We start from the raw sequence: 16,490 nt of genomic DNA, 5'->3' as shown, positions 1-16,490 counted from the left end.
TGCCACTTTTTCTTAACCGATTTGCTTGCAACAAGTTGCTTTCGACGCAGAATCCTGACCCATTGTTTCCTGTTGAAAATTGGCTAGATCGGACAGAGGGCTCGGAATTTATGGACAAAATACAATTTTTTAAAGCACTAGAGAGGGATCATCACCGATAGGTGGATTAATCAGGGCTTTTAAGAGAGGTTCACTCGTTCACCAGGTTGTAAACAGGACTAAGTCGAGTCAAGTACGAGACACTGAAGACGACCTTACTGTTGAGATCGAAATACGTATCTGTCAAGGTACAATTAAGTGGTGGAACTCAATGGGATTGTACAAACTCTGTCTTATGACAAGTGATGTTTTTCTGCTCCAAATAATTATTTTATCAGTTTTTATCCGGAGCACGAAAATACTGGAATAAATACTTTGAGAATATTGAGAAACGACGACATTTAGATTGAATCATTTATCGTGTATTTCTAAAGCTAAATAATAATAATAAAGTCAATATATCTGACCTTCGAAGTTGTTGTTGCTCTCTTTCAAACTGATATGGAACTGAGAGATGATTCAGATATTAATATATAGGATGATAAACATTTAATTAGAATATTTAATTTCCGCGCAACGAAATAACATTATGCATAATGATAAAACTCGAACGGAGCATCAGTTGTATGTGGATCAAGCCATAATTTGGATGAATCCTCAAGGGAGCCGAAATCAGAAACAACTGATAAAAGAAGAGACTGCTAATGCGATCCAGTTCGGCGTATCAAGTTTTCTGAAACTCGTCCACCGGATGCTCTGATACATGAAGTTAGTTTCTGAAAATGAAAATGCCGGTTTTTTTATTTCTGGGATTTGTAAAATGTTTTCAATTTCGAGAAAAGTGCTTGAATTGCTAAGCGTATTGCGGGCCACAGATTTATGAAGTTATTATGGCCTTGTGGGATTCTTAATGCTACGCAGAAGAAGCGAAACGGCTAGGTTAGAATATCTAACTGTAGTCTGTTCCATATTTGATTTTATTCAGCGTGGAAATTTCACTATCACTGGAAATTTTTGTTCTGTTGATGAGATTACAAACAAAACAATTTAGCACAAACTACTTTTTTGCTACTAATTTTTGTTATTTTTCATTTTTTTTTTCTAAATTTGACTCCCTTTTTAAGAATCTCAAAATTCTTTATAATGTTATGGAATCGCCGTTTCTGACTACATAGGATGATAAATATCTTTTTGTCGTTTTAACGGTTGCTTAGCTATATTTAGCCTGGCGACCCATGCCCATTTATTGAGAACAATAAATTTGTTACCCAGGCGTTGGCTCTAAAACACAGTGAGCTTACGGCAGGTTTCTGTTTTCGGCAAAGATTCAAAAACCAATACCCTATACCCTATATTGAGTTACAATGGAAAAAAAATACTTGAGCTAAAATTAACGAAATCACACAAGTTTTCTGAATCGACTTTAAAATATCTGCATTTTCAAATTACCTTCATAGATAACAAACCAAACTTCTCATTTTTCGCAGCCAAAATGGCCTCCACCGTTGCCGCCACAAAAACGAGCGAGCTTCGGCACGGAACGTCATCGCAGGAGGTGTTCGACCGGGAGGATAAATTTGGCGCCCACAACTATCACCCGCTGCCGGTGGCGTTGGCACGTGGCGAGGGAATCTTCGTGTGGGACGTCGAGGGCAAACGATACTACGATTTCCTGAGCGCGTATTCCGCGGTAAACCAGGGCCACTGCCATCCGAAGATCGTGCGGGCCCTCACCGAACAGGCCAAGGTATTGGCTCTGACCTCCAGGTAATTTATTGTTTAGCTTGTTATCACTTCAAATACTAACTACAAATTTTCCTCCTGCGCAGAGCCTTCTACTCCAACGTCCTCGGTGAGTACGAAGAATACATCACCGCCCTGTTCGGCTTCGACAAAGTGCTTCCAATGAACACCGGTGTTGAGGGCGGGGAGACGGCATGCAAATTGGCGCGCAAGTGGGCGTACAAAGTGAAGAAAGTTCCACAAAACAAGGCTAAAATTATTTTCGCTGAAGGTAACTTCTGGGGCCGCACGTTGGCTGCCGTATCCTCTTCAAACGATCCGTCCAGTTATGAAGGCTTCGGACCATTCATGCCTGGGTTCGAACTTGTCCCGTACAATGACACCGGTGCGCTTGAAAGGGCCTTGCAGGATCCCAACGTGTGCGCCTTTATGGTGGAACCAATTCAGGGAGAAGCTGGCGTAGTTGTTCCCGATGAGGGATATCTTAGGAAGGTTCGTGAATTATGCACAAAGTACAACGTCCTCTTCATTGCCGATGAAGTACAAACGGGTCTTGCCCGAACGGGACGCATGCTGGCGGTCGACCACGAGGACGTCAAGCCTGATATACTGATCTTGGGAAAAGCTCTCTCCGGTGGATTGTACCCCGTGTCGGCTGTGCTGGCGAACGACGACGTGATGCTATGCATCAAGCCCGGCGAGCACGGATCGACCTACGGTGGAAACCCACTGGGTTGCAAGGTAGCGATGGCTGCCCTCGATGTGTTGGTCAATGAAAAGTTGGCGGAAAACGCAGATCGCATGGGACGTAGACTGCGAGAATCTCTAGCGGAACTCCCGACGGACGTGGTTTCGATTGTACGAGGAAAAGGTCTGCTGAATGCTATCGTGATTAACTCCAAGTATGATGCGTGGGAAGTTTGCCTGCGATTGAAGGAAAATGGATTGATTGCGAAGCCAACCCATGGGGATATTATCCGGTTTGCGCCACCGTTGACCATCAACGAAGAGCAAGTGGACGAGTGCTCGAGGATCATCAAAACAACAGTACTGTCATTTGTTAATGAACAGTAATGGGACAATGGAGAAGATGATATTATTGTTTAGATTGTAATCACAAACGCATTTGGCTATAAGTTTATGAATTTCAGTTTCCTGGTAAGCACAATTATAGTATTCTCATAATTTAAGTTGGATTTTTTTTTGTTTAGATGACATATGTCCTATTCGTATCCTTGGACTTCTCGAGGTTATCGACCAAGTAGACACAGATCTGACAGATCCCGTGAAAATATCATCGCTAATTCCCGAAGTCGAAGCAAAATTCTTCACACAACCTATATGGCAATTATTTATGTTTTTTTACAGTATAGGAATGTCGGCCATGTTTCATTCAAACTCTGACAGATATTTAGTAATTTCCACAGAAGGAAAGGGCAGAATTTACTTCGACCATAATGCATCAAATGTTTTGACCACTAGGCTGTCCTTGATGTGTCGGATTTTTACGTTTTCCATCACAGTAGTCCAAACAATATTAGCATATAAAAACAAATATTTTGACATTGTTTATTGGGGAACTGTTCAATTTTCCATCTTATTAATCATCTGATTCATCTCATCGCAAAACGAAGAAATACAGCACCAATCTCGTCGCTTCTTTTTGCTTACACGCGTGCTCACTGCTGAAAAAAATAAGAAAAATAAGAAACAAACCAAATTATTTGTCATTGCTTTGTTTTTTATGGAATTGGAACTCCAACGAGTTCAAAATAAGTTTTTGAGGATGATACTCAGCACTCCTCTCATGAACTTCTAAGGTCCACCGTTTGGCCGGTATTAAAACTGTAGAGCACGGTATACAGAAAACAAGGTAGGCTCGTTAGAAAAATGACACTTCGAATGTGACGCATATTTTATCGCCACATGTTGGAGTACAAAAGTAAGCATGCTGCGACCGTAGAGCATCGTCTCGGTCCAGCTTGTGCGAAGATAGCAGTGACGTCACATGTTTACATTCAAACTGAATGTTTACATACGTTATGAGCCTGCCTTGTTTTTGTATGCCGTGCTGTAGAGTAGGTGGTTCTACTTGTTTGAAGAAACTTCGGAGGATTCAAGAAAAGACGTCCAAAGTTAGCGATTGCAAATTAACGAATGAATATTTATTTTCAATCAACAAATTATGTTACTAAGGGGTTTCTAGGATAACGTTGAGTATAACTGATTGGCTACTTGATTACACCCCCTTTCAATCAGTCAGTCCAAGGCTAGTTCGTAGAGTTTTGAATTTTGAGAAATCCAATGCTTTGGTGAACATATCTGCTAGTTGGTCCTGGGTTTTGATAGGTTCTATTTTTAGAGATCCAGAAGCCACATGATCACGTAAGAAATGATATTTAATATCTATGTGTTTCGTCCGCTTTGTTTCTAAGTTCTTCGCTATACAGATACAGCCTCTGTTGTCCTCATAGATGGTAGTTGGTTTGATAGCTTCTTGCAGATCCTCTAGAATCCCTTGAAGCCAAATTGCTTCAGTGACCGCCATGCTTAAAGCAACATATTCAGCTTCACTGGATGACGTTGCTACGGTACGTTGTTTCTTGCTGCTCCAGGAAACCGAACAACCAAACACCTTGAACAGGTAACCGCTCACCGATTTTCGATCGTTTGTGTCCGAAGCCCAATCCGCATCTGCATATCCAATCAATGATGAACTCGATTCGTCCCGTTGGAATAATAGTTTTATGTCTCTTGTTCCCTGTATATACCGAACCACTCGCTTTAGTGCTTGCCAATGTTGAGATTTAGGACTTTGCTTTGATATCTGGTCGCACGCACAGCATGAGATACATCAGCGATCCCAACATTTCCCGATATGGTTCATCGATGTGTTGTCCCGTCAAGTCCAGTGACAATCCCTTTTCCATCGGAACTCTGACCGAATTGCAGTCACTCATCCCAAAACGTTTCATCAATCGGTCGATACTTGCACCTTGTGAAAGCTGCATCACTCCGTATTCATAGTTGTAATCTACTTTGATTCCTAAAAAATGACGAAGTTCTCCACAGTCCGACATTTCAAAAAGCTTGGCCAAGTCTAGCTTCAGTTTCCGAATCGATGAAAGATTTCGTCCTGCAACCAACAGATCATCCACATACAGAATGATGATTAGTTCATCGTCTGGAATCAGCTTCGTATATAGACAATAATCGTGCTTCGATCTGGAAAATCCCATTTTGAGGAGTTCGTCGTTAAAACGTTCATTCCAGCATCGAGGTGATTGTTTGAGACCATATAGCGATTTGATTAAACGACATGTTTCATCAGGCTTCGCTTTAACACCAGCCGGAGGTTTCATATAGATGATTTCCTTGAGACGACCATGCAGGAAAGCAGTCCTTACGTCCATTTGGTGGAAGTGGAACTTGCGATGAACTCCAACAGCTAACACTACACGGATTGTGGCCAACCTTGCCACTGGTGCGTAAGTTTCTTCAAAATCTCGTCCTGGTTTCTGGAGATAACCTTTCGCAACTAACCTTGCCTTGTATCGGATGGGCCTGCCGTTTTCATCCTCTTTTAGCCGGAATACCCATTTTGATGTTTTACACCGTCTGGGCACGTCGTTAGCTCCCACACGTTGTTTGCTTTGAGGGATTGAAGTTCGCTGTGCACCGCTTGAAACCATTCTTTGCTATCGTCTCGTCCAGCAATCTCGTCATATGTTTGTGGGACATCTGCATAAAATGAATCGCCAGAAGTTGCTCCGTAGCCAACAAAGTAATCCATAAACTTACCGGGAGCGTGCGCTCCTTTCGCTGCGCCTCATTCGCGTTTGTCCGCTGGACTCGCAATGTTCTAAGTGCGAAGGGAGCGCTGACAGTGGTGGATCATCTTGTTGAATTTCATTACGGTACAATTGGTCATCTGCATCTTCAAAAGCATCATCGGTCTCTACATCAATAGGTTGAGAACGTTCAGCACCGATATCGACATTAACAGGTTGAACACGTTCAGCTTCCTCCTCTTGTTCAGCCGGGAATATTACCACCAATGGAGCTTGTGACGTCTCATCTGGTTTGGTGGTATAAGAAAATCTCGTCTCGTCAAACTTAACATCACGGGCTACGATGATTTTTCGATATTTACGGTCCCAGAGTCTGTAGCCATTGGGTGCATATCCCATCATGACCACTTCCACGCTTTTCGAATCGAGCTTCTTCCTTGATTGGCTTGGTATCCACGCAAAAGCTTTACAGCCGAAGATACGTACCTTCTTCAAGTTTGGCTTCATATCAAACTAAAGCTCCGCTGGCGTCGTTTATGGGAGACTTGTTGTAGGGCTACAATCCAGAAGATACGCGCCGGTGTAGGCTGCTTCAGATCACATATTATCGGCACTTGGAAGTCCAATAGCATAGCACGCACCTTCTCAATAAGTGTCCTATTGAAGCGTTCGGCCACTTTGCTGTGATGCATATGCAATTGTTGGTTCCATTTGAATACCCTTTGATTTGTACCACAATTTCTGCTCGTTGGAACACTATTCTTTTTCTTGATCCACTGTAAGTTTCGAAATAGCCTTTGCTGTCGCAGCAGCTTCAAATTCGCAAAACTTTTCACAAAACCTGGGATTTTTTTTCATAGTGTAAATAACCGAGAAGTGGTGGTCATCAATGAATGATACAAAGTATCGTAAATCATCCCACGCCGGTGGGTCAATTGGACCACAGACGTCCGAGTGTATTCCCTCCAATACCCGCGTTGCACGTTGCCTGGTTCCGCTGAAAGGTTCACGGCATTGTTTACCTTGTATGCAGGGATCGCAGAATCCGAGAGGTTTTGGCTTAAAGTTTATTCCTTCCACCATGTTGTGTTGCACCAATTTCGCTATTCCCTGTTCGTTCAGATGGCCAAGTCGACGATGCCACAATCCGGTTGTTTCTACTTGGCATACATTAGCAGAAAATGAGTCGACGCTAACCTCCAGCTCGTATAAACTGCCTTTCAGATGAGCTGTAGCAATCACTTGATTTTCCTTTCGAAGCACTGCTTGACGTCCATCGAATAACACCGAAATTCCAGCACTTGCCAACCGTTTGACCGACATCAGATTGTCTCTCAAATCAGGGATGTACAGAACGTCATTGATATTAACCGGAACTCCTTTGTTGCTGTATCCATTTATCACGCCCTTAGTCTTCGCTACCAGACTTTCACCATCCTTTGCTACTTGAATGACGATTTGATTAGGTAATTTTGATGACGACGAAAACACTTTGGCATCATTCACCAAATGGTCACTTGAACCAGAATCGAGCTTGAAAATTAGCTTGCCACTTTCACATGGGTAAGTTTCTTCACGTTTAACCATAAAACTCACTGCCTTGCTTCCTGCTGCAACGTTAGCCTCACCAAAGCTTTTCTGGCGACAGTCCTTCTTCATATGGCCCTTCCGGCCGCATTTATGGCACTTTCCACTGAAAATCTTGAACTTTATTTTGCTTTTCTCACCGGCAAACGCTGTCGACTTCTCCAATACATCTAGCTGCCGGTCTCGCTGCTTCACTTCCTCTGCTAGAAGACGTTGCTTCGCCGTATCCAATGTTAGCTCATCCTCACCTAGATTCTCAAGCGCCGTGATCAACGGATCATATGATTCCGGAAGTGTTCCGAACAGCGTCACGATTAAGTCCGCTTCCGCCAATACCGCACCCGCCAGTTTGAGTTGCCGAATTAAATCTTCAAACGCCACCAAATGACTGCGCATGGAATCACATTCCTTCATTCTTAACCGTCCCAGCTGCTTCCGCACTAGGTTTTGTGTTACAAGAGACTTCTTAGCAAAGGAATTCTCCAGAGCTCGCCACATTTGCTTCGCCGTGACTTTATCCCGTACCATCTCCAAGCACTCATCACCCAGGAAACTGATCAACAGGGATTTCGCCTTTCGGTCCGCCTCGTCGAATTTGACTTTATCGGCAGCCTCCGCCGGAGAATCTTCTGTTAACGTGTTGACCACTCCACTAGCGTCCAGGAACATCCGCACCCGAAAACTCCAGTTGTGGAATCCAGAACCTCCGCTGAACTGAGGTATTCCGTGCGCCGAATCCTTGGTCGAGCCCATAACCTGTAGAGTAGGTGGTTCTACTTGTTTGAAGAAACTTCGGAGGATTTAAGAAAAGACGTCCAAAGTTAGCGATTGCAAATTAACGAATGAATATTTATTTTCAATCAACAAATTATTAATTAATAATTATTAATTATTATGTTACTGAGGGGTTTCTAGGATAACGTTGAGTATAACTGATTGGCTACTTGATTACAAAAACACTTCAAAAACGCTTTGGTAAGTGTAGAGATCAGTTCGGGGTCCGTTGCTTGGCTTCTGACCAGTCAAAATCCGGGAACAAATCAAAATTTTAAATAGAGTAGTAAGGTTATCAAATTGTATTACACTGGATTCTGTTTTTACAAGATATACATTTTCTCAATTTTGCATTCTCCTAAATTTTTAACGCATGGTAATTATCATGTGTCTTTTCTTTGAATTATTTAGGATTTTTTTAAACATGTTACATGTTGCAAAGATTTTGGTGGCTAATTGAAGTCACACGATCAAAAATACAAGCGGAAAAAAAGTGTAAAAACAGAATCCTGTGTACTATGTCTGAAACTCGAACCTGTCTGAACCCACTTCCTTCGGTGGGGTTCAATCCCACGGAACCAGTAGGCTAGACAGGGGCTTTCCCTACTAAACTACGAAGGACCTCCATCGTCCTCCGCAGCAAGGCTACTGATAAGATCAAATTTCCAACACTACCCAGGTAACCAGTAAGCATTATATAAAGCATTTAAGTGGCATTATATGCGCCTTTACTGCAAAACTTTAAATGCCAATAAGCCCTTTAGTCGCCTTTAATGCTATTTTAATGCAGGTTTTGGCCCAATATATGGCTGCTTAAATGCTCAATCCTACTTTATCGATAAAGTAGAAATTTTGCTGAGTAGCATTTATTCAGCATCCGAAATGCTGAATTAATGCTTAATTTTAAAAACAAGAAAAAATGTTTTTTATTGGCATTTTTTTCTAATTCTTTTTTTTACATAGTTTTTTTTTCATATTATATCGTTATTGTATTTTCTCATATTTGAAATGGAACATAATTTTTTACTTTCTTCGAGCGGGATTCGAACTCGCGCTCTTGCCACCCGACGCTGTTGTTGTCATCGCCCTTACCAGCTGAGCCATAAGAGATAGATGGTAATGGGAATAATGTTGACCAACATAAACACTACGCTCCTTCAGGAACATTGAAACTTAATCTAACTCATCTCAGAATTCAACCGTCACAAACGTCATACCCAGTTGCAATGAAACAGCTACGGTAGTGCTGCTTTAATACATCCATCGAAAATAGTGCAATGGAATAATTAAATGTATCTAAATTATGTAATTAGTGATAGAGTTAAGTTAACGACAAGTACTCCTGTCAATGGTCGGAATGGAAAAAACATTCTGCACGTACCGATTTCTGTTCTCAAATGTAAGTTCATTGGACAAATAGTCCCCGCTATATGGTTCCATATTGGAAAACGTTTGACGTATGAACACTACAGGCCTTAAAGTGGCACTAATGTAGCTGTACCATTGCACTTAACGAAAAACAACATTGTGCATTCAAAATGCTATTATAAGACTATGCCTCTCATGATTGCTTTGAAAATGCTTATTTAGAACAGCCAGGTTTTCGAAATGCTTATTTACAGCATGGAGCATATGCAATGCCAGTATAATGCTACTATAGTGCTTACTTTAATGCTTATTGGTTACCTGGGTAGGCATATAGCCGAACTCTCGCAATCTATTCTTCTAAGTTGGGGTTCGAGTGCCGAGATCGGTCCAACGATTCTGGTAGGCAGAACACTTCCGTTTCATCGGCGCCCCAACGACCCGAAGCCTGCTGCTCACCGCGCTGGATATTCACCCGAATCCTTCCAGCTTTGCCAGCGCCTCCAGCAAACTGTAACCTCTGGCGTAAGTCAGAGTCCCCATTCCACTGTCGAAGCGTTTAAGTCACCTCTGATGATTACCGGCCGATCAGTTTGTCCGTGAAATTGAGCGATTACGAAACTTTCGATTGAGCTGTCTACCACGTCTAGGAAAGGGAATCGACGCACCACTTGGATGAGGCAATCTCTAGCAATGTGTGCATTTTTCACTGCATTATCTACATAGCCCGGATCTGTCTGGAAGTTTAAAATCTTGCGCCATGTATTTGGAGCATCGCTCCTTCTATTTGGTGATTCAAGACGTAACTCTCAACGGGCTGCGCATCTGCCTATAATCATATCGCTGCTATTTGTGTATCACCGTATGCTGGCACGGCAAATGCTGGGTAAAGCGTACCATTGGTACTTCGCGTACCTGAAGGAATAAAATAGACCCCATCTTGCGGTCCTTAGCCTCTTACCCAGCAACTCCTATCCCTACCACCCCGTGGTGCTGGCCGGGATACGAGCAACCTTAGTAAAGATCGGGTAACCAACCCCGGTGGGAACTATGCTCGTATGCTGACAGGGAAGGGGCAAATCTTACTAAGCGTCTGTTCTCCATGTAAGGATCGGCTCACAACAGCATCTGTTCTCCATGTTAGGGGCGGCTGATCATCGTCCGAGTGCCAGCGAGGGACTCTAAGTGAAACTGTGCACCATGGTCCACTGGGAATAAGGAGGAATGGTCCTCCGGAAATTTAGGGGGTTTGGTGTCAGGCCTTGCAAGCCAGCCTTTATAAAAAACATACGCAACGAACAATCAACAAGAGAGTACGGACCGGAACCATCGGCGAAGACCACTGCGACGAAAAGGGACTAGCGATTGGAAACTCGGTTCGTGGAACTGCACATCTCTTAACTTCATCGGGAGCACACGCATACTCGCCGTTGTTCTCAAGGACCGTGGATTCGGCATTATAGCGCTGCAGGAGGTTTGTTGGAAGGGATCAATGGTGCGAACGTTTAGAGGTAATCATACCATCTATCAGAGCTGCGGCAACACACACATGAGCTGGGAACAGCTTTCATAGTGATGGGCTATATGCAAAGGCGCGTGATCGGGTGGTGGCCGATCAATGAAATAATGTACAAGTTGAGGATCAAAGGCCGGTTCTTCAACTTCAGCATAATCAACGTCCATAGCCCACACTCCGGAAGCACTGATGATGATAAGGACGCATTCTACGCGCAGCTGGAACGTGAGTACGACAGCTGCCCAAGCAACGACGTCAAAATCATCATAGGAGATTTGAACGCTCAGGTTGGCCAAGAGGAGGAGTTTAGACCGAATATTGAGAAGTTCAGCGCTCACCGGCTGACGAACGAAAACGGCCTGCGATTAATTGATTTCACTGCCTCCAAGAATATGGCCATTCGCAGAACCTACTTCCAACACAGCCTTCCGTATCGGTACACCTGGAGATCACCACTGCAGACAGAATCACAAATCGACCACGTTCTGATTGATGGACGGCACTTCTCCGACATTATCGACGTCAGGACATATCGTGGCGCTAACATCGACTCTGACCACTATCTGGTAATGGTTAAACTGCGCCCAAAACTATCCGTCATCAACAATGTACGGTACCGACGACCGCCGCGGTACGACCTAGAGCGACTGAAGCAACCTGATGTCGCCACTGCATACGCGCAGCATCTCGAGGCAGCGTTGTCGGAAGAGGGTGAGCTCGATGGGGCCCCTCTTGAGGACTGCTGGAATACAGTCAAAGCAGCCATTAACGACGCAGCGGAGAACAACGTCGGGTATATGGGTCGAAGTCGACGGAACGATTGGTTCGACGAAGAGTGCAGACAGATTCTGGAGGAGAAGGACGCAGCGCGGGCGGTCGCGCTGCAGCAAGGTACCCGGCAGAACGTGGAACGTTATAGACGGAAGCGAAGACAGCAGATCCGCCTTTTTCAGGAGAAGAAACGCCGCCTGGAAGAAGCGGAGTTCGAGGAGATGGAACAGCTGTGCCGTTCTCAAGACACACGCAAGTTCTATCAGAAGCTCAACGCAAAGGATTCGTGCCGCGAGCCGACATGTGCCGGGATAAGGATGGGAGCATCTTGACGGACGAACGTGTGGTGATCGAAAGGTGGAAGCAGCACTACGAGGAACATCTGAATGGCGCTGAGAGTACAGGCAGTGAAAGTCAAGGCAGCGGATGAGATGACTACGTTAGTTCAGCGGACGATGGAAGCCAACCAGCTCCCACCTTGAGAGAAGTTAAGGATGCCATTCAACAGCTAAAGACCAATAAAGCAGCTGGTGTAGCGTTTGCTACAATCTGCTAAAATAGGATAGAGGATTAGGATAGAACATAATTATAACACATAGCTTCTCCATACACTAATTTGTTTCACGTACGCCAAATGGTAGGCCAGCAAAAGTGAAACGACACTGATCGATTACCATAAAGCGATAGGTCGCGATTTCCGCCGCGCTCGATTTCGCGAGATCAAGGTCGGGTCCAAGGAAGTTTTCGGGAAGATTGGGAAAGAGAGAGTCGTGGCTGCACCCAAAATTGCACGAAGAGCCAGCGGTCAAATTAATATCTTGCAATTGTCCAATCGGTCGAAAAGATTCGCGGGAAATCCAAATTGAATTTGGCGAGGTCACGTTCCTTAATCTGAGGATCACGGTTTCGCTCACTTTCGTCCGAACCGCAGACAACAGTGGAAGTGTCTTGCTTTGTTCGCGTGTCGTTTTGCAATTTGTAAGCTATAAAAGTAACGTGGTTAAACTTAATTACTTGTATTTAATTATATTCTCCTCGTTTAGTCCTAGTTGAATTGTGCAAGTAAATATAGTGTGCGTCGTAGGCTAGATTTGTGTGTTTAAAATCAATCTAGACCAGGTCATTAGTTAATTTGTGCTATGTGTAGAAATATGTGCATTGTGGTAATTGTTTCGAATAGCCGTCGGCTATACAGTAATATCCCGATTTTATCACCCCCTTGGTGAATTTTGGGGTGATAAAACAGGGTATGTGACAAAATTGGAAAAAAAATATTTTCATTTTTTTTAATTCATTCCACAAATATGAATCATTTTATGCCTTGGAAAGGCCAAATGCGTGAACGGTACGCGTTAATTCTTGCCAAAAATGCTTACAGAATATTTCCCAGGTACTCAGAAGTCGTTCGTGATAAATTACAGGAGGTGAAAGTTATTTCATGAAAATCAATGTTGTTTTTATTTACGAAAATTAAAAGAATGACAAAATTTTTTGGGGTGACAAAATCGGGTCAAAAACGTGATAAAATCAGGAGGTGATAAAATCGGGTTGAAAACGTGATAAAATCGGGGGTAAACAAAATCGGGGCCACCATCGACCAAGCCGCCATTCGAGACACGTGGAAGTCGCCAACCGCCATTCATTGGCCCACGTGGTGGCCTCAATCGTCAACCGCCAGCAGCGGTAACAGCAGCGCAGGTACAGCAGAAGCAGTAACCATCTGGTGAGTCCGGCCCAATTGTTCTTTGAGTGAAGTGTGGCGTCCGCTGAGGACGCCACGGAGAAGTTTTTTTTTTGTGCCATCCGTAAGTTGAAGAGCATGACTTGCTAAAAAGTTCGAACGTTTGGATGAATTGAGGTTGGGTGTCGGCTAGAAACTAAAACGTGCGCACGTACCGTAATTTATGGCCGCCCACCCAACCTAATCAGATTAGACACCCAGGTGCAACAGCATTAGCCGTTTCGTTGCTGCATCGTCTTCGCATCACTGGGAATGAAGAAATGAAAACAAACACAATAGCGCAGATAGTAGAATTTGAATACGCACACAGATAGAATAGGATAGGTTAAAGAGGAGAGGAAGAAATCTACAACATTATACCGTTTAAAATGTAGAACAAAACCTTTGTCGTAAACCATCACTACTGTAATAAATGTTATTCGTAAAATACAGATTATCCTATTCGTTAAATACATGTTTTGAGTGTTTCTACGTTGCTTCGGAATCGTTTTAGTTTGATTATTTTTGTCTTGAGTTTGAATTTATGTTGCGCGACCCTTTAGCTACCATCGCGACTCTGGTGGAGGATAGTGTAAACTCCCGATGATGATGAAATGACGTCTTGTTGCGTCGTCATAAGTATGCGTGACCTCTTACCGTGAATTTTGAAATTTGATTGATGTTGCGAGAGTTATGCTGATGCGTCAATAGGGGTTTCTACCTGTCCCATTTTGGAAAAGTAGTCGCACTGAAGATTACACTTGGACTAGCCTTGATTGAGTCTCATCCGGGAAAACCAACTTGGTGTGCGGTCTCCTTTATTGGAGTGGCGCTTAAGCCGCACATTCACATAAGATCGCCAGTGTCAGCTACACTGGTAAGGATGGTATCAGAACTCATCAAGATGGGCCCGGAAAAGCTAGCCACTTGCCTGCACAAACTGATAGTTAGAATCTGGGAAACTGAACAGCTACCGGAGGAGTGGAAAGAAGGGGTTATTTGCCTCATCTACAAGAAAGGCGACAAGCTGGAGTGTGAGAACTATCGAGCGATCACCATCCTTAATGTCGCCTACAAAGTGATATCCCAGATCATTTTCCGTCGTCTGTTACCATTAGTGAATAAGTTCGTGGGAACCCAGATAACCAATAAGCATTAAAGTAAGGACTATAGTAGCATTATACTGGCATTGCATATGCTCCATGCTGTAAATAAGCATTTCGAAAACCTGGCTGTTCTAAATAAGCATTTTCAAAGCAATCATGAGAGGCATAGTCTTATAATAGCATTTTGAATGCACAATGTTGTTTTTCGTTAAGTGCAATGGAACAGCTACATTAGTGCCACTTTAAGGCCTGTAGTGTTCATACGTCAAACGTTTTCCAATGTGAAACCATATAGCGGGAACTCCGCTCGAAGAAAGTAAAAAATTATGTTCCATTTCAAATATAAGAAAATACAATAACGATATAATATGAAAAAAAAAACTATGTAAAAAAAAAGAATTAGAAAAAAATGTCGTTAAAAAACATTTTTTCTTGTTTTTAAAATTAAGCATTAATTCAGCATTTCAGATGCTGAATAAATGCTACTCAGCAAAATTTCTACTTTATCGATAAAGTAGGATTGAGCATTTAAGCAGCCATATATTGGGCCAAAACCTGCATTAAAATAGCATTAAAGGCGACTAAAGGGCTTATTGGCATTTAAAGTTTTGCAGTAAAGGCGCATATAATGCCACTTAAATGCTTTATATAATGCTTACTGGTTACCTGGGCGGCTTCGTCGACGGCCGCTCGACAATGGACCAGATCTTTACTGTACGACAAATCCTTCAAAAATGCCGTGAATACCAGGTCCCAACACATCATCTGTTCGTTGTTATCAAGGCGGCATACGACAGTATATACCGCGTAGATCTATGGAAAATTATGGACGAGAACAGCTTCTCTGCGACGCTTACCAGACTGATCAAAGCAACGATGGATGGTGTGCAAAATTGTGTCAAGATTCCGGATAAACACTCCAGTTCGTTCAAATCCTGCAGAGGACTACGACAAAGTGATGGATGCTCGTGCCTGTTGTTCAATGTTGCGCTAGAAGGCGTCATGCGAAAAGCCGGGTGTAGCAGCCGAAGTACAATTTTCAACAGATCCAGTCAATTTATTTGTTTCGCGGATGTCATGGACATTGTCGGCCCAACATTTACGAAGATGGCAGAACTGTACACCCGCCTGACACGTGAAGCAACAAAAGATGGACTGGTGGTGAATGCGACAACAACCAAGTACATGATTGTGGGCGGAACCGAGCGCGACAGGACCCGCCTGGGAAGCAGTGTTACGATAGACGGGGATACCTTCGAGGTGGTCGAGGAATTCGTCTACCTCGGATCCTTGCTAACGGCTAACAACAATGTTAGTCATGAAATACGAAGGCGCATCATCTGTGGAGGTCGGGCCTACTACGGGCTCCAGAAGAAACTGCGGGCAAAAAATATTCGCCACCGCACCAAACGTGTCATGTACAAGACGCTAATAAGACCGGTCGTCCTCTACGGACATGAAACAATGCTAGATGAGGACTTGCAAGCACTCGGAATATTCGAGAGACGGGTGCTTAGGACCATCTTTGGCGGTGTGCAAGAAGACGGTGTGTGGCGGTGAAGAATGAACCACGAGCTCGCCCAACTCTACGGCGAACCCAGCATCCAGAAGGTAGCTAAAGCCGGAAGGGTACGATGGGCAGGACATGTTGCAAGAATGCCGGACAGCAACCCTGCAAAGATGGTGTTCGCTTCCGATCCGGCAGGTACGAGACGGCGTGGAGCGCAGCGAGCGAGATGGGCAGACCAGGTGCAAAACGATTTGGCGAGCGTGGGGCGTATTCGAGGATGGAGAGATGCGGCCTCGAACCGTGTATTGTGGCGTCAAATTGTTGATTCAGTGTTATCTGTTTAGATGTAGACTAAATAAATGAAATGAATGAATAGGTGTATCGACACTGTAGCCAACCAGGTATCCAGGTAGGTAAAGGCACATCTTTTTGTTGAAGACCCATGGACATATCTCGTTTATTTATCAAGTTATTGGCGTTTTTTTATTAAAAACATAATTAAAATAAAACGCTTTAAATAAAAAACGCTCTCTCAGTTTTCCCACTATATATCTAAAACTAATAGTTT

The 16,490-nt window shown here is 43.5% G+C and overlaps 1 protein-coding gene across 2 annotated transcripts in view; it reads left to right on the top strand.

The window, feature by feature from the left end:
- Nucleotides 1-2,972, top strand: part of LOC134225495 (ornithine aminotransferase, mitochondrial) — a 30,768-nt gene extending 27,796 nt beyond the window's left edge. For both annotated transcript variants that reach the window (XM_062705610.1, XM_062705611.1), the window contains exons 2-3: nt 1,527-1,806; nt 1,869-2,972. In XM_062705610.1, the coding sequence (XP_062561594.1) occupies nt 1,527-1,806; nt 1,869-2,856 (1,268 nt within the window). In that variant the 3' untranslated portion in view covers nt 2,857-2,972. The remainder of the gene's footprint in view (nt 1-1,526; nt 1,807-1,868) is intronic.
- The last annotated feature ends 13,518 nt before the right edge of the window (nt 2,973-16,490 follow it).

This window comes from Armigeres subalbatus, chromosome 3 (genome assembly GCF_024139115.2).
Source record: "Armigeres subalbatus isolate Guangzhou_Male chromosome 3, GZ_Asu_2, whole genome shotgun sequence".
Taxonomy (NCBI): Eukaryota; Metazoa; Arthropoda; class Insecta; order Diptera; family Culicidae; genus Armigeres; species Armigeres subalbatus.
This window is presented reverse-complemented; position numbering and strand designations above follow the sequence as displayed.